This window comes from Hylobates moloch, unplaced genomic scaffold (assembly GCF_009828535.3).
Source record: "Hylobates moloch isolate HMO894 unplaced genomic scaffold, HMol_V3 SCAFFOLD_4, whole genome shotgun sequence".
Classification (NCBI taxonomy): Eukaryota; Metazoa; Chordata; class Mammalia; order Primates; family Hylobatidae; genus Hylobates; species Hylobates moloch.
The window spans coordinates 61,642,448-61,661,451 of record NW_026652279.1 but is presented as its reverse complement, the minus strand read 5'-3'; the positions used below and the strand labels follow the sequence as shown (position 1 = coordinate 61,661,451).

The 19,004-nt window shown below is 39.8% G+C and overlaps 1 protein-coding gene and 1 long non-coding RNA gene across 20 annotated transcripts in view; one reads left to right on the top strand and one right to left on the bottom strand.

Moving 5' to 3' along the window:
- The window catches only part of CMSS1 (cms1 ribosomal small subunit homolog), a 362,094-nt gene that overhangs the window by 326,841 nt on the left and 16,249 nt on the right, over positions 1 to 19,004 (top strand). For all 18 annotated transcript variants that reach the window (XM_032150320.2, XM_058437600.1, XM_058437604.1 and 15 more), the window contains 3 exons: positions 3,482 to 3,570; positions 16,910 to 16,981; positions 18,784 to 18,913. In XM_032150320.2, coding sequence (XP_032006211.1) covers positions 3,482 to 3,570; positions 16,910 to 16,981; positions 18,784 to 18,913 — 291 coding nt within the window. The remainder of the gene's footprint in view (positions 1 to 3,481; positions 3,571 to 16,909; positions 16,982 to 18,783; positions 18,914 to 19,004) is intronic.
- LOC116467021 (uncharacterized) lies at positions 35 to 16,777 on the bottom strand. Of its 2 annotated transcripts, XR_009213145.1 has the most exons (4): positions 16,669 to 16,777; positions 11,619 to 11,717; positions 8,293 to 8,447; positions 35 to 1,284 (listed from the first exon to the last, which is right to left on the bottom strand). It is a non-coding gene; the product is annotated as an uncharacterized LOC116467021 (long non-coding RNA). The 2 variants fall into 2 exon arrangements; XR_004247699.2 differs by lacking the exon at positions 16,669 to 16,777 and having other exon boundaries at positions 11,619 to 12,852.

Here is a 19,004-nt window from a genome sequence, read left to right as displayed (position 1 = left end):
GCCATTGTTGATTGAATTCTTCTACAAATGTTGATTATATCCTATTGCTTGGTGGTGCCACTCAGTTCTATATCTTTGCTGATTTTCTATCTAGTCATTCTCTCAATTTTTAAGAGAGGACTGTTAAAGTTTACAAGTCAATTATGGATTTATCTATTTCTGATTTTATGTCTACTAGTTTTTGCTTCACATGCTTTGTACTTCTACAAAGCATGGAGAGCCTGCTGTTTGGTGCATACACATTTAGGATTGCTATGTCTTCTTGACAGATTACCCTTTATCATTATATAATGTCTCTCTCATTCTCTAGTAATTTTCTTTGCTCTGAAGTCCACTTTCCCTGAAATTAATATAGCCACTCCTGCTTTCCACTGACCAATATTTTCATATTATATCTTTTTTCATCCCTTTGCTTTCAATTTGCCTGTATCATTATATTTGAAGTAAGTTTCTTATAACAGCATAGAGTTCGGTCATATTTTTAAATTCATTCTGTCAATCTCTGTCTTTAAATTGGTATGTTTGGGCTATTTACATTTAATTTATTCATTGATATGTTGAGGGTTTAAATCTGTTTGTATGTTTTTTTCTTTTGTTTGTTCACTAATTTCTGCATCTCTGTGCAGGGGAGGAGTAGGGGTTGGTCCTCTATCTTCCTATGGGTTACTTGAACATATTGTAGAAGCCCACTTTGATTTACATCTCTCTATGTAGCCTTTTTAATGGTTGCTGAAACTATTAGTGTGGATTTGGCCTCATTACTGCTGGGTGATGTAGAAAGTCCTAACTCTCCACTAGGCCTCCTCTGACACCATCCCAGTGGGATAGGAAAGATATACTTCATTACAGCCAGCAGGGGATGGAAGTCCAGGCTCCTCATGTGGTCACCATTGATACTGCAGTGGTGGTGGTGGTGGTGGTGGCAGTGGGGGATGGATGAGGACTCATTACCACCCTCTGGGGATAAAAATCCCAGCTCCCAGTTTGTCTCCAACATCACCCTGGTAGGAGATGGAGCCTTGAGGGGTCCATCATGGGATGCCTCATTACACCCTGTCAAGGGTGGAAGTCTAGGCTCCCCATTCTGTCTTTGGTGGTGAGGATGAGGTCATAGTTTTTTCTGTGGTGTTTGGCTACAGTCAAGTGGTTATTGTCTGAAAGGTTTTAGTCTTGCTAGGCTTCCTCTTTCTTGGTCATTTTGGTAGAGAGAGCAGACTTTTGTTGGGGCTTTTTTGGTCGGCTTCCATTGGCATTTCCAGGTAGCTGCCTTCTTCAGCTCCTAGTCTGGAATAATGAAGCAAAAAGATAACCCAGGGAACCTGCCATTGAATTATTCTTGGTCCCTAAAATCTCTAGCTGGTCTGCTATCTTCTCTCCACCTTTCAGAGTCTTTCTATTTTTTTAAATATGTAATGTCTAGGATTTTTCATTGTACTTCACCGGAGGGATAGGGAACAGTGTAACTACTACAGCTATCTTCCTAGAAGCAGAGATCCTATAAATACTTTTAATGACAATTTAATTGTTCATTTCGAAGGCCCTGTTAATCTGCCTGCTATTTTTCACTACCCCGTTGGGTAGGCTTTTTTTCTCATATGTACACACTTAAAAGTATACATATTAGGCTGAGTATGGTAGCTCATACCTGTAATCCCAGCACTTTGGGAGGCCGAGACAGGCGGATCACCTGAGGTCAGGAGTTTGAAACCAGCCTGGCCAACATGGCGAATCCCCGTCTCTACTAAAAATACAAAAATTAGCCAGGCGCCAGCCATGGTGGTGGGTGCCTGTGATCCCAGCTACTCGGGAGGGTGAGGCAGGAGAATCGCTTGAACCCGGGAGGCGGAGGTTGCAATGTGCTGAGATCACACCATTGCACTCCAGCCTGGGTGACAGAGAGAGACTCCATCTCAAAAAAAAAAAAATCATACATATTAGTCAGGGTTCTCCAGAGAAACAGAACCAACAAGATTATATAAAGAAAGAGATTTATTCTAAAGAATTGGCTCACATGATTATGGAGGCTAGCCAGCCCAGCCCTAAGATCTTCATGGCAAGTTGGCAAACTGGAGATCTAGGAGAGCTGATAGTTTAGTTCTAGTCCTAGTCCAAAGGCCTTAGAACTAGAGAAGATGATACAGTTTTAGTCTAAACATGATAGGCTTGAGACCCAGGAAGAGCTGGTGTTTCAGTTCAAGTTGAAAGGCAGGAATAATTCTCCCTTACTCAAGGATAGGTCAGTGCTTTTATTTCAACCAATTGGATAAGGCCCACTCACATTATGGAAATTAATCTGCTCTATTCAGTCTATCCATTTAAATGTTAATCTCTCTAAAAATACCCTCACAGCAACACCCAGAATGTATGACCAAATATCAGGGCACCCCATGGCCCAGTCAAGTTGACACATAAGATTGACCATCACAGTATGCAAACATTTAAAAGCTCGGGCCTAACAAAATGGTTAAGTTGGACCTAAATATGAACTCTGACAGAACATGTTCACATATTCACATTTGAGGCTCACTTTGAGATATACAGAGAAACTCAAGGGAATGAGTAAAGTCTTTCATAGATCAAAAATCTGTTTACAGGAAGCAAGCACTAAAACCTGAAAGGCAGTGCGATATTATGGGAAATAAGAACCTTCTGGTCACCGTGTTTCTTCAGAAGAGCTTTATAAACAGGAAAACTGTTAAAACTTTTATTTTTCCTGATTCTTAGGGTAAGAATTTATTTTTTCTATTGTGGAAAGGTTAAAAAATTCAAAATAAGAATTTTGAATTCAAAAAAATTCAAAATAAGAATTTTGAATTCAAAAAAATTCAAAGATTTCTCATGACCTGTAATCCCTTTGTCACAATCTCTTAACATTTCCCCCTGGGGCCAGCATCTAATGTCAAGGCCTGGCTGGTTCTGGGTGCAGGCATCACTTGCTGGGGATAACTTCAGACTCAAATAGACTTTAGTTCCCAGGTGTGTGACCTTGGGCAAATGGCTCTCTAAACAGCAGTCTTTTTATCTAAAAATAGAGGGATTTCATGTCTGTAAAATCAGTAGTTATATTGTAAGAATTAAATAATGTCTGTGAAGCATAGTGTTAAACATGTAGTAACCACTCAATAATTCTAGCCCTGACCACTTATTATTATCATCATACGACAGCCTTTTGTCATTGTAAACTCTTAATAAATACCATTTTTAAAGGCTGTAAAACGTCCTCTTGTATGAGTGTTCTATAATAAAACATTCCCTCCTAAGGTGACACATCTAAGTAATCTTTAGTCTTTCAGTTTTATAAATGAGATTGCCATCTTAGTGCTTAAATATCTGTTTTACTTTGGACCATTTCCTTAAGTGCAGCTTCTTTGAGGTAGAATTAAAAAGTGAAGAGATAGAACCTTCTAGAAAGATGGTACCAAGATTGCACTAGCAATGAGAGAGAGAGACTTTTCTGATTTTCAAACTTTATATTTTCTAGAAGCATCAGATGGTGAAGGAGGAGGAGACACAGAAGTGATGCAGCAGGAGACAATTCCAGTTCCTGTACCTTCAGAGAAAACCAAACAGGTGAGGGGGTCACTGTGGGAGAGCCACCACTGTTAAATTCTGAAATCAGCCTTTTCCTCCTCTCTATTGAACTCCCCATGTCCTAACATCGGTTGTTGGTGGGATTTAAGAGAGCCTTTTACTTTCTTTCCCTTTGAAAAGGCCATGGGCCATGCTTCCTTCATTGTAAACCAGCAAGGTCTGTTTTTTGCCCTAATTCTTTTTCTTTTTCTTCTTTTTTTTTTTTTTTTTTTTTGAGACAGGATCTTGCTTTATCACCGAGGCTGTAGTACAGTGGCACAATCATGGCTCACTGCCACCTTGACCCTCTGGGCTCAAGCAATCCTCTTACCTCAGCTTCCCGAGTAGCTGGGATACCACAGGCATGCACTACCACACCCAGCGAATTTTTTTATGTTTTGTAGAGATAAGGTTTCTCCGTGTTGCCCAGGCTGGTCTCAAACTCCTGAGCTCAAGCAGTCTACCCGCCTTGGCCTCCCAAAGTGCTGGGATTACAAGTGTGAGCCACTGCTTCTGGTTCCTAATGTTTTTTAACTATATAAATGCATTTCACAATAATAACTTAGATTCTTACATCACATTTTTGCCAAAAATCCAGCCTTATGCTTTTGGGTACAACTCCTAAAAGGAGACAAATAGCATAAAGATAGAGAAGATTATCACACACTCGAGTGCATGATTATAGCACCAGGCCATGCTGCCAGCAGGCTCCTGGGACCTTATTTCTTCCCAGCATTATGGTTTGTCATATGCATTCTTAACAGGGGATTTGTGGTCTTTACATTACCAGAATTGGCCATTTGGATAATCTTTTTTCCTAAACCTGTGACCTTTTATTGCCTTTTTAATCTTCCTACTGACTTTAGAAATGCCACTCACATCCATTTGTAGCTTTTTCTCATTGGGTTTCCATCAAACCTGATTGGTATTTAGTTTGGTGCAAAAGTAATTGTGGTTTTTGCCATTACTTTTAATTTTAAAAAATTACTTTTGCACCAACCTAATAAATCTATGTGATTTGGGGTTTTGTTTGTTTGTTTTTGAGATAGGGTCTTGCTCTGTTGCCCAGGCTAGAGGACAGTGGCACAGTCATGGCTTACTGCAGGCTCAACCTCCCAAACTCAAGTGATCCTCCCACCTCAGTCCCCTGAGCAGCTGGGACTATCGATGTGCACCACCACAGCAGCTAATTTCTTTATTTTTTTGTAGAGATGAGGTCTCACTATGTTACCCAGGCTGGTCCAAACTTCTGGGCTCAAGTGATCCTCTTTCCCTTGGCCTCCCAAAGTGCTGGGATTACAGGCATGAGCCACAGTGCCTGGCTTATGTGTGATTTTTTAAAGGACTGTCTACTACCAATCCAAAATTACTGTATTTTTCACTGCAACAATGTGGGGTCTTAAATTCTTATTGAAGGTGCTTTAAACTCATTACACCAGTGTGTTATTCTACCCAAAGTTTGTGACCCAGCTCAGGATAACTGTGAGAAACAATTTAGTGTAGTGTTGCTTAACTTGCCCACCCAAGTGGACAAGTTAAATTTCCCTGTGACTCAGTCACCTTCTTGGTAAATGATAACACTTATGTCTTCCTCACAGAGTTGTAATGATGATTAAATGAGTGTGTACTTGATAAGCACTTCAAACAGTGGTTATCAGAGAGTAATCACTGAAGTATTATTATAGTTATAGTTAATAACTATAGTCTTTGTTATTTTGTCCATTATTTTTTCTTCCTGGGAAGGGACATGCAGAAAGGTATACATGTTTAATATATAATCATCTTGGTTTTTTTCTCCAACCATTAAATATTTTGCTCAAAGGCCCTATACTGGTTTTAGTTTTAATCATTCTTCCGGAAACCTACAGGGTAACATATCCATAGCTCTTCAATTTATTTCCTTAAGGTGGGGTTTAATTTTTCCCTAGCTTATCACGCTAATCATACCATAGTCATGCCCTCTTTGACCTTTGCCTCTAATCAATGTCTACCTACAGGACTTATTTGCATGTAGTCTTCTTCATACTCCACTGGCTTTCGTTTTTTCTTGCTTTCCCCTTGATTTTCTTCTTGTTTGTTCCTTGCTCTTTCTGGACTCATTGGTAAAACAATAAAGACCTTTTATTGAGCAGTTAATACTGTTACTGTATAAGGCACACTGTAACATAATCCTCACAGCATCCCTAGGAGGTAGGTGGTACCCACTTTACAAAGAACCAGAGGCTCAGAGACAGGTTCTGGGGGTCATGGCCCATCTGCTTGGCTGTGAGCCAGGCTCTGAGGATACTGTTGCTTTCACTTCCCTTTTTACCTGTCCTCTCTCTTTCAGCTCAGGAAAATTGGATTAACCGTGTTCTCATGTGTTTTGTTGGTCACATGCCATTGCTATTTTCTGCCAAGCAAAAAAATAATTACAAAACCTTAAGCTGTTACTGCTCCCTTTTAATCACCTTTCTCTTGCTTTAATTTCTTTCACCACCAAATTGCTTTGAAGAGTCCAAGCCCTTGGTAAGCAAAATGCCCTAACCCCTTTCTCCAACCCTATCCTAATTTCCCTGGCCAGAGAAATATCATTTTTCCATGAGAATCTGCATGTGCCCCTCTGCTTCATATGAGTGTTGCCCATCTTGGTCCCTGCTTATCCCCAGGAGGCTCACCTCAAGGACAGATTTTATCTATGCGTCTCCACAGCGCCTGTCATGGAAGCTTGCCCTTAATTGGCACTCATTATTTGTGAAATGAAGGAATGAATGACCATACCATTATCCCAGTTTTCTCATGACTCTTCCCATCTCAGCCCTTTGTCCCAGCTTGTGAGCCATCAGCTCCCTGACACAGCTGCCTGCAGAGGTCTCTTAGGGCCTTGTGATGCCCTATCCCTCCTCCAGCCACATCCCTGATTTCCCAACACAATTCCCTCCTTGAAAGGCTCCTCCACCTTGACATTCAAGGCCGGGGTCTGTCCTGTCCATCCCTGCCTGCTCACACAGTCCCTCCAGCTCCCCTGTGGCCTCCTTCGTCCTCTCTCTCCCACTGCTTTTCTCCCTCTGGAACTCATCCCACCAGCCCAAGGATGACTTACTTGTCAGGCGTACTGTCTGTCCTTTCAGGAGTCCTTCTCTAATTGTTTACATGCATAGAACTTGAGTCTCCAGCTGGTTCGTAAGTCCCTTGGGGCCAGGGTTTCTTTTGTGTCCACTATAGTACCTAACAGTTTTGGGCTCTTATTTGGCAGATATGACCAGATGTATGTTTTCTAAATATAACTGCATTTTTTCTGGATCAATTTTTTAAAAAGTTATGCTATATTTAAATTTTAGATTTGTTTCAAATTTGCTTAAGACTGTGCTGTTCTTTCAGTTTTTCTTTATGCTTGTACAGGAACTACTTGGCATGATGCTGTCGGCTGTAATATACATTTAGGCTTTAATACCACCAGGCAAGAGCATCCGTCAAGATACATGACGTTCCCTCCTTTGCCATAGCTGGGCCTCACATTTGTGTCACTGAATACATGCCTCTAGTTTGTTCAGTATTTTAAGCAGAAGATTTATAACTTTAAAGTTTTTAAATCCATGCAACTACCTCATCTCTAGCAACCATTTCACATCTAAATAATCATCCTTGGCCTGCTTAATAATGTGAGTATAAAGATTCGCCAACAGTTCTTTTTCCCCCAGTAATCACTTCCAAAATAAATGAATTCCCTACTCCTAGAGATTGCATCACCCTCTTCCTTCTTCAGCATCAGTCATTTCAGAGCCAGCCCTAGTGACTTTGTAATTATGGTTCCCAGAATATAAACCCTTAAGAAGGATTTTGTGACTTTTCCTTGATGCTTCCATGATGTCAGTAACATTTCAGTGGTTCCATGACCCATCTTCTCCTGCTCAGAGACCACAGTGGACTTCTTTTTTCTTCTGCTGGCCTTTTGTTTATCTCCTTTAATCATAAAGGAATCTTCAGCAGGAGTGTTTCTCCCTTTCCCTTCTTACTCTCCTTTCTCTACTATTTTCTTGCTACTGCTTTATTTGAGCATTGATCATTTCATATTTCTTCCACTCTTTATCTCCAAGATGATGCTTATCTATTGTTGAAAGAAAACAGGACTATGTCCTATTCATTCTCTGATTCACCTGTTTCCTTTTCATTATGGCTTCTCAGTTCTGTTCTTTGTATTAATCTATTGTTTCATTGACAAATTGCCCAAAAGTTAGCAGCTTAAAATAAAAACATTTATTATCTCAGTTTCTGTTACCTCACAGACATGGCTTAACTCAGTGCCTCTGGCTCTGCATCTCTTAACAGGTACCAGCCAAGTTGTGGGCTGGGGTTGGAGGCTCAGCTGGGGAGAGTTCACCTTGCAGCTCGCTTGTGTGGTTGTTGGCATGTCTCAATCTCTCACTATTTGAGCCTCTCCACAGGGTTGCCTCACAGCGTTGCAGTTGCCTTTCCCCAGGCCGAGTGATCCAAGAGGGAACCAGCAAAAGCACCCAAGACAGAAACCACAATCTTTTTATAGTTTATTCTCAAAGTTGACACCTCGTCACTTCTGCCATATTAAGCAAGTAAATCCAGTCCACATTCATGGGGAAGAGATTACAAAGGAATATGAGTACCGGGAGATCGAGATCATGCGGAGCTATCCTGGAATCTGGCTACCACACTCTTCCTCTGGCCCCCCAATGACTTGTATCCCTTCAATGTGCAGAATATACTCACCCCTCCAAGGATTGCAAAGTCTCTTCCCATTGCAGTGTGAGCTCAATATCCAAAATCTTGTCATCTAAATCAGGTCCAGGTGCAGTTGGGGTGCCTCAGTTTTAATTCCTTAAGTACAGCTCTTTGAGTACATTTCTTCTTCTCAACCTATGAAACTAAAGAGACAAGTTACCTCTCCCACATGCTCAACACAGTGGTGGGACAAGTGTAGTATAACTTTTATTGACATTTCTATTCAAAACAAGGCAAATAGGAGGCACGTGGAGTCATTGGTACACAGCATTCTGAAGGCCATCCAAGCAAATGTCAGGAGTTTATTTATTAAGACTTGAGGCCTAAGAGTAATTCTTCATGGTTCTTGGCTCTGCCCTTTGGGCTTTGTTTTGTCCTCCAATTATCCTTCTTTTTTTTTTTTTTTTCTATTAAAAGCAGAATGTGTTTGCAACTGAGCAGCTAATGCAACCTGCTTCTTGACAGAATTCTCCGTGTCCAAAGGCCTCTGTTCTCATTGTTCTCTGACTCTCTCAGCCCAAACTAGTGGTATTTCTGCATATATACCTCCTTTAAAAACTGTGGGTGTCACCTGTGCTGCTTCTGGGGGTTCACTCCATTAGGCAGAAGTCACACCCCTAATCTCTTCTTTACTTTGGGCCCTTGCTGAGAGAATATGAGGCAATATCCCTTAAGCTTCCTAGAGGCATCTTGTTTAAGAAAATCTGTGAGCACACCCTTAATTTCTTTAAAGCGCTCCTATGTGACTGAATAGTATTCTGAGGCACCATCTTTGTTTCTTCTGAGGTCTTAATGAATGGTTTTAAGTCACACCCTTGATTTCATCTTTAATATTCCTTCTCTCGGTTTAACCCCTTCCTTTTTCATTTTACTGTAAGACCCAAGAAAAAATCAGGTGTCACCTTCAACACTATTTGAAAATCTCCTTAGCTAGATTACCCTTGCCAATAGACACATTTTCCATATAATTTTGGAAAACTGTATTGCTAAACTTTCTACCACTGCATAACAAAGAGTCCCTTTCCTTCAGTTTCCAATAAGATTTTTCCTTCTTCAAGCCCTCACCTTCCATGTCTTCAAAGTCCAAAATTGCATAGCGTTGTTCAAGCACATTCTTCATTAATCACTTTACTTTTGACACATTTCAGAGTAGTTTGCAAAATCAGTACACTCACCCCAGATACTTCAGCATGCATATCACTGACTAGTGTTTAATATTTGTCTTAAAGTTTGTATATTTTCTTTTGAGGTAAAGTTAATATACAATAAATGTACAAATGTCAAATATACCATTCAATGAATTTTGACAAATAAATACAACTATGTAATCCAAAGCCCAATCTGGATTAAAAAAACAGGATCATCACCCCCAGAATCCTTTCATGCCACCTGGATCAATCACCGTGCTAAATTCCTTGCCTCAGAGGCAACAACTGTTCCGATATTTTTTCTAAAAAATTAATTTTGCCTGTTCTAAAATGGCATATAAATGGAATCATACGGTTACATGCCGTTTTGTTTAGGGCTTCTTTCATTCAACACAGTATTATTTAGATTCCTCCATGTCAGTGTATAGTATTTCATTCCTTTTTATTGCTGAGCACATTAAGTCTGCTAGGGCTGCCATAACAAAATGCCACAGACTGGGTGGCTGAAACAACAGTTCTGAAAGCTAGAAGTCTGCGATCAAGATGTCTACAGGTGTGGTTTCTCCTGAGGCCTCTCCCCTTCATTTGCAGATGGCCTTCTCACTATGTCTTCACATGGTCTTTTCTCTGTCTATGCATATCCCTGATGTCTCTTCTTCTTATAAAGACACCAGTCACATTGAATTGAGGCTCCACCCTTATGACACCTCATTTAACCTTAGTTGCCTCTTTAAAGGCCCTATCTCCAAATATAGTCACATTGGGGGTTAGGGTTTTAACATATGACTTTCAAGGCAATACAATTGAATTTAGAACACTGAGTAGTATTCAGTTATACAAATGTACCATTTTGTTTATCCATTCCTCTATTGATGGACACCTGAGGCTATTTCTTTTTTTTTTCTTTTCTTTTTTTTTTTTTTTTTTAAAAGATGGAGTCTTGCTCTGTCACCCAGGCTGGAGTGCAATGACGCGATCTCAGCTCACTGCAACCTCTGCCTCCTGAATTCGAGCGATACTCCCACCTCAGCCACCTGAGTAGCTGGGATTACAGGCATCTGCCATCATGCCTGGCCAATTTTTGTATTTTTGTAGAGACGGGGTTTCACCTTGTTGGCGAGGCTGATCTTGAACTCCTGACCTCAGGTGATCCGCCCACCTGGGCCTCCCAAAGTGCTGGGATTACAGGCGTGAGCCACCCCAGCCTGGGGCTATTTCTTGTTTGGCACTATTATGAATAAATCCACCATGAATATTCACATACAATTTTCTTGGGGAATGGTTTTTAAGCTTTTTTATTTTATTTTTTTACATTTTTAATTGCCACATAATAATTCTACATATTTATGGGGTACGTAGTGATGTTTGTATAGTGTTCACATCAGGGCAGAACATATATTTTTATTTCTCTTTAGTAAATACATGACACTTGCTGAGTCATCTTCAATTTCATAAAAAAACTGCCAGATCTTTTTCCTAAATGATTGTACCATTTTGCACCCCCATCATCAGTGTGTGAGAGTTTTGGTTGCTGTATATCCTTGTCAACATTTGGAGTTATTGGCCTTTTAATTTTCGACATTTTGGTGAGTGTGTATTGAATAACTTTGACCATGTCCAAAAGAAACTAAAAGCCATTTCTAAGTTGTTTTTATCTTTATAACAAACATACTTGTTTTGTTATAAAATGGCAATTTAAATTTTTTTATTTTTACCAACCTAATAAGCATACATATATTTTTTAAAAATATCAGCTGGGCGTGGTGGCTCATGCCTGTAATCCCAGCACTTTGGGAGGCTGAAGCGGGCAGATCACTTGAGGTCAGGAATTTAAGACAAGCCTGGCCAATGTGGTGAAACCCCGACTCTACAAAAAATACAAAAAGTAGCTAGGCATGGAGGCACACCCCTATAATCCCAGCTACTCAGGAGGTTGAGGCAGGAGAATCACTTGAACCCGGGAGGCAGAGGTTGCAGTGAGCTGAGATCATGACACTGCACTCCAGCCTAGGCAACAGAATGAGTAAGACTCTGTCTCAAAAAATAAAAATTTAAAAAATTTAAAAACCAAACAATATTACTTATTTACTAAGAGAAAACTTCAGCTTCTCTAGCTTTTTTCCTTACTTTCTGCCTTACAGTTTACACGGGTATTTCTTGACTTACCGATTTCTGACGTAATCTGCTGACATCCTGACATAGCATATGAGGACATCGTTCTCCCATCTATTATACTTCCTATTTCTTCACCAACTGCTGCCTCCCCTGCCAACAAGATACCACATTTTGGTCAAAACAGTTGTCACTATTACATCATTATGACGATGGAAATATTGTTCAACACTGAGAGAAAGAAGCTATAACCATCCCTCCTTTCTTATACAACTTTATTTTCATGGCATTAACAGTTGCTTCATTTCTTTAATTGCCTGGCTTGCTCTGTTCCTATTGTTAATTGTTTCCATATGTTCCAACATCTCTTCCACATGCCCATGAATAATATTTTCCATATGCTCAAATAGGTTAGTTGTTTTGTTTTGTTTTGTTTTCCTGCAAAAATCCATATTTCTTTTTCACTCCAAACTGGTTATTCTCCAGGCCCACTGAACAATTGAGACCTCTTAACTGTCAACCTAGGGTGCCCCTTCAGCACCCTCCTGGGCTGGACTCCTTTTCAGCTAAATCTCATAGCTTCCTTTTGTTTGGTTTCACCCTTTATATTCTGAAATACAGCCTTCAGTATCTGCAGGTAGGAAGCAAATTTTTTGAGACTTCATATTTGAATATGTCTTTATTCTACTCTTATACTTGATTGATACTTTGGCTGGGTATAAAAGTTTAATTTGCAAATAAACTTTATTCATAATTTTGAAAGCATCATTCCATTAAGTTCTAGCATCCATTATTGCTTTTTAGAAATCTTGGCACTATTCTTTTTTCTGATCCTTTGTATTTTGTATGTTATTATCTTGGAGGGGAAAATTTTAGAATCTTCTTTGCCCGTGATTTTCTGAAATTTCACAGTGATGCTCCTTGGTATGGATATTTTTCATATTCATTTTACCCTATACCTAATGGGCTTTCAGTTTGGAGTTTTATGTTCTAGAAAGTTTCCTTCAGGCAACACAAAAGTTCGTCATATATTATTTCTTTTTTTTAAATTTTATTTTGTCATGTGTTATTTCTTTGATGACTCCTTTTTAGAGACAAGGGTCTCACTTTGTCACTCATGCTAGAGTGCAGTGGTACAATCATAGCTCACTGCAACGTTGAACTCCTGGGCTCAAGATGTCCTCCTGCCTCAGCCTCCCAAGTAGCCAGGAGATCAGGTACACACCACCACACTAGCTAATTTTTTTCTTTTTCTTTTTCTTTTTTTTTTTTTGAGGCAGAGTCCGCCTCTGTCACCCAGGCTGGAGTGCAGTGATGCAATCTTGGCTCACTGCAACCTCTGCCTCCCGGGTTCAAGAGATTTTCCTGCCTCAGCCCCCTAAGTAGCTGGGATTACAGGCGTGTGCCACCATGCCCAGCTAATTTTTGTATTTTTTAGTAGAGATGGGGTCTCTCCATGTTGGTCAGGCTGGTCTTGAACTCCTGACCTCGTGATCCGCCCTCCTCGGCCTCCCAAAGTGCTGGGACTACAGGCGTGAGCCACCATGCCCAGCCTTTTTGTTTTTGTTTTTGTTTTTGAGATGGAGTCTCGCTCTGTCACCCAGGCTGGAGTGCAGAAATCTCGGCTCACTGCAAGCTCTGCCTCCCGGGTTCACACCATTCTCCTGCCTCAGCCTCCCGAGTAGCTGGGACTACAGGCGCCCGCCACCACGCCCGGCTAATTTTTTGTATTTTTAGTAGAGATGGGGTTTCACCATGTTAGCCAGGATGGTCTCGATCTCCTGACCTCGTGATCTGCCTGCCTTGGCCTCCCAAAGTGCTAGGATTACAGGTGTGAGCCACCGCGCCCAGCCGGTTTTGTTGTTGTTGTTGTTGTTGTTGTTGTTGTTGAGACAGGGTCTCACTATGTAACCAGAGCTGGTCTCAAACTCCTGGCCTCAGGCAGTCCTCCCACCTTGGCCCCACAAAGCACTAGGATTACAGGCATGAGACACCATGCCAAGCCCCCTGCTCTTTTATGTGACCTCTTTTTCTATAATATCATTTATCGAAAAATTGAATCTCTTAGGTTGATTCTCTGATTTTCTCACCACTTTTTTCTTTTCATTTTTCATCTCTTTCTGGGAGATTGCCTCTACTTTATCTTCAAGCCTTCCTCGTATATTTTTATCCCACCTTTCTTATTTGTTTTAATGCTTAACTGTTTTTCCCATTTGTACAGCATGTTGTTCTTGTTTCATGGTTGCAAAATCTTCCCTTATCTCTGAAGATATTAATTGTCATTATTTTGAGGTACCGTCCCACTTTTCTCTAGGTTCATGTTTCTTTTTGTTATTTATTTGCTCTTGTGTTGGAGACTTTCCTTAGATGTCTGATGAACCTTAGCTATCCATTCTTATTGAAGAGAGATACACTGAAACAGTGATGAGTTGGGTTTGTCAATTAGTGTATTCATGGTAGGGTGATAGGATAACAAGCTGGATTTTTTACTATGGAACTCCCAAATGTCACTCTCTGATGGTATTTCTTTTAGGCCAGTCCATTTTTCCAAAGAGGAATTCAGTAGTCTCCTGCCTGCAATATGTAAGCATGGAATAGGGGCAGGAAATGGAGGCAAGCCTCAGCCTCTGCCCTTTCTCCCCTGGCCCAGCCTTGATCCTCTTGATCGCTTCAGAGAATAGCTCTCTAGTTGGCTGGCAGGAAAGGCAAGGTGAAAGGAAGCAGTAATGGGATAGTTGCTTGGCTACCAGGGTAGAAGATATCACCTAGTGGGGGACAGGGGTAGCTAATCATTCTAAATATAAACTTTCAGCCAATCGCTTCCTTTTTAACCCTTTACTGTCTGTAGTACTTTGTGCCTCCAAAGTACTGGACCTTCTCAGAGTGGAGCGGGTCAAAGACTCACTTACTGTTAGCTTCCACTCCTTCTGAAACCCAGATGCTAGCTTTCTCTCTGTGCCAAGTCACTTCTATCCAGTTCCAGCCACTTTCCATTTTCCAAAAAGTTATTGAAACCTCTCCATTACTGTTGCTCTCTCTCCTGGTTTCTTGTTTTTTATATAGATCCTGCTCAATAGGTCCTTTTCAATGCCCTTTATTTTCAGTTTACTGGTATTTTGAGGTTCATTTGCCATGTGTAATCAGGAGAATCATTCTTAAAGTAATTTTTGATACTTTAAGGAATTGAAAATACGCTCTAGTTGCTTCCCTTAAAAGCAACATTTTTTTAGGGGAGTGTGATTCTTCAGACTACATATTTAAAATTGCTACATTTCATATAAAGAAATGACATTACTTATCAACTGTCAAAGTCACACAGTGACTTGGCCGGATTCTTTCACATCTTCCTACCTAGTCTCCCTGAGGGTAAACAGCAGCATTCATAAAGCAGTTAACTAAATGTAAGACTTTTCAATACTGTGGATTTGGATTTCTCCATAAAGTCATCTCACCTCTATGGAAATTGACCCCATAAAATTGTCCTCTTCATTGGCACCCTACCACAGCCAGCTAAAGTAACTAGTCTCCAAAACCAAAGATTATTTTGCATTTCCTTTAGGATGATGTAAGAATTTGAACCTATTGTTTACCGGAAGCAATAGCATGGCTAAAGCAGTTCATCAAGCATGTTTCTTTTTCCTATGCATGATTCAGAATTACGTTTTTATTTTTTCTCCCAGAATTAAAGAGTCCATATTCTTACAATTGAGCTCATTTCTAGATTTAATTTATGTCATGTTTTAATTAATAGGCTTTGTAAACCTATCACAAATACAACCAGTACACTGAACATGTTCCTCGAGAACACCCCCATACGCTAAATAGATTGTAACAGGTTTCTAAATACGCTTCCCAAAAACCTTGATACTGGTAGAGATAATGCAGTGTAGTTTAAGGGATCTGCTAATCATATCCCAGCCTTTGCCTTAGGAACATGAGCTGAACGCTGGCCTGGTTTGTAATTGGACTCTTATGGCCATCTGGCAGCTTCTGTGACATATTAGTGGCCTTGGCACAGTCTCTAATTGGCATGTACCAGCATCAAATTGGCATGTATCTACATCCACAAGACAGTTTAACTTTCTAAATAAAAGAAGCCATACCTCTCTTTTCTTTAGCTATGATGCAATTGCTCTTTGCAGGTTTTTTGTTTTATCTTAGAGGAAACTAAAATTTCAAGATTTCCCATGTCACTTTAATCCTGAACTTTTTAAATCTATTTCTGCAATAACTAAAAGAGAATCTTGAAACTGCTGGTCTTTGGCCCCATGTCTTGAAGAAATTATGTAGTATTACATCTTTCTCTCTGACTTCAGGCCATAGACATTCTCAATCTGCAGGCTGTCTGCAAGCTTTCATAGAAAGATTCATCTGTAATCATTTTAACAGAGCCAGTGGAGACAAGATTGCTTTAGTTAGTAGCTTATCAGTTTAAACTGCATATTCTCTGGTTGGAATGGAAAGTTAATCAAGGAAAACTCAGAATAAGTTTTCACTTACATTTTATATCTTACTTGGCAACTTGTTTGACAATGTTGCATAAAAGGTCCAGCACAGGAAACATTTTATACTCCTGCTTGTGATTAATAAATATGGAATCTGGGGCATTCTATTTTATAAATCAAGGTCTTAGTCCAAATTTCCTGTTTTTCTACATTAGAAAAAAGCCCTCAGGGTAAAAATAGCACTAAACTGGGGTACTCAGGGGTCAAGGCAACAGGCAAAACAGATTACTGTAGATACTGTGGTGCTGAGACTGTTATCAGACTAGTAGCAAAGACATTCATTTTGTAGTCATTATAGCAAAGGCATTTGATGCAGCTGGTTTATAAAAACGTAAGTTAATATATCCTACTTTGGATTTTCTATGCTTATTGAAAAGAGGAAAGGAATGGATAATACAAAACAATAAACCAGTGACTTGGAAATGTAAGCTCACACACAGCTAGTTCACGGAAAACCCTAGTCACTCTAGTCAAAGACTGTCTTACCACATCTTAATTTTAATCACATCGATTTCTGCTGTATTATACAAACTCAGCCACTGTCTTCAATCTCCAATACGCTGCACTTCCACACCAAGCACACATATACACTCACTCACAATTTGATCTTGTTCAAAGATTCTCCAGTCTTAAGTCATCTGCACTTTCTGACTTTCTCAAATTCTCTCAGCGCAACTGCTGCATAGTAACCTACAGTAGATCTTCCAGCATCTCTCTGTAGAATATTACCAAGACACTCTGAAGAATACATGCATGGCAGAAAGTACTTTGGGGTTCATGCCACTAATTGACACTTTATCATGAAAAGATTAAAATGTTCTCATTTGTATTTCTTAATAGCCTAAAGAATGTTTTTTGATACAACCAAAGGAAAGGAAAGAGAATGCCACCAAGACCAGGAAAAGGAGAAAGGTAATATTAATAATTTCTTACATTTGTATGGCCCCACATGGTTTCCATCACATTTTTATATATCATACTTTTGTGAGGCAACTACCGTAATCCCCATCTAAGAGATGCAGACATTGTAGGATTCCTTGAGGTTTGGTGACTTTCCTAAGGTCACTACTAATAAGTGTTTCTGTTGGAGCTAAGAATAAATTCTTCTGACTCCTATTTCAGTCCTGTGGAGTGCCAAATGTATTTGTTACACACCCTTTGTTTTCAGTGTGGTCAGATGTCAGACATAGATTTCTAATTCTAGAAAGAGTCCAGAGCTATCCTCCCCCAGCCCTTCTGGCTCTGTCCATGAAAAGAAATATACCAACCTCCTTTTTCTATTCATTCCAGATTTTAAGACCTTATACCTTAAAGTATGAATAAAAAGAAAATAATAAGCAGATGAAGGTAGTATGAGGCACTTCTGACTAATTTGGAACCATAAATTAAGTCAAAAAAGCTCTCCCACCTTGCATTTTGATATTTGCTGGTGAGCATAGGAAAGACTGTTTCTCATATACAAACTTTTTTATGGCTCAGTCTTGGAGAAAGTATGGTTAGCTATGACCTTCTCCCACAGTTGTGAAAACAGCAGTGTAATTCTCTCCCTGCCAAGAGGGGTCTACTGCTGAAGTCAGCCGAGGAAATACGATTGGGATTAGAGGAAGAAGATGGACTGAAACCAATTACTTAACAGCAAGCTTTTAGAAAACTGAGAGTGTGTGTGCATATGTTTTCTTTTCTTACAAATGGCCAAATAGGAAAATGGGAGATGCCAAATTGGCTGAGGTTTGGCAAGTCCTTAAAGAAGTGACTTTAACTTCTCTTTAATAATTTGTACACTAATGGCCTTCTGGAGTGTTAAGTTCTTGGTGGCTCAAGGTCAAAACTCTAGCTAGATAGTTTAGTCTTGACTGAGGTCACGCTAAATTGTGCCCACTAATGACATATTTTTAAAAGTTAATTCCTTTGACAGAGCCTTGACCATTCTTGGCAAGTGTATAGAAATGAGGATATTGTAGAAGGAGGGGGAAAAGCTGGGGTCAGGGGTGGGGAATGCTCCTTCTGGATCTTTGGTGGAACATTAGAAGGAAGTGAGAAGGGAAGCTTATGATGGAAATAAATGAATGATTGTGGGTTTCTACTACACTGCAGCATTCAATACATGCTACACAAATGAGTCCAAATCAAAACTGATGTTGGAAAGTATTTCCTGTAATATTTTTTCTACTTTCCATAGGGCCACTTTAATACCATCAGTTATCCAAGACCTGAGAATCGAGGGTGTTAAGTCCCCTTCTCAGTAGGCTCCTATGCTCAGATTCCTACTGCAGGTTTTACACTAATGACAGAAATCCAAGCTAAGACTCAGCACCTCAAAAACCAGGTTGGGCAAGAAATTCTCAAAATTCTAATCCTACAGGAATATAAATCATCTAGGGCTGAAAGAGAGCTTTCCATAGCAATGAGATTTCTTTACTTTTGACAGAAAATAATACCCCAGTATGCAGACGCCTGCAAAAATTTAGTTCTCTTGGAAGTCATAGATCAAGAGTTACCGGGAGCCTTCTAGATCCTTTTTTCATTTTTCAAAGCAATAGTTATGTCCAAGAAGTATTTAGTGAATTTTCTCAAATGTGTTTATTAAAACCCACATTCACACTTGGCTAACACCAAAAGCTATGTGCCGTTTAAATGCCAGGGGAACTAACCTATTCCAACCAAATGCCATTTTAAAATATGTCTTCCCGTTTTTCTTCCTTCTCATATCTTAGAAGAAAATTACTGATGTTCTTGCAAAATCAGAACCAAAACCAGGGTTACCTGAAGACCTACAGAAGCTGATGAAGGACTATTATAGCAGCAGACGCTCGGTGATTGAATTAGAAGAACTGAACCTGCCAGGTATAGCCAAGCTTCAATTTTCCTAATGACAAGGAGCAAAACATAACTATCTGTTATGGTTAGGTGTCTCGGGCAGTCAATTAACACATTT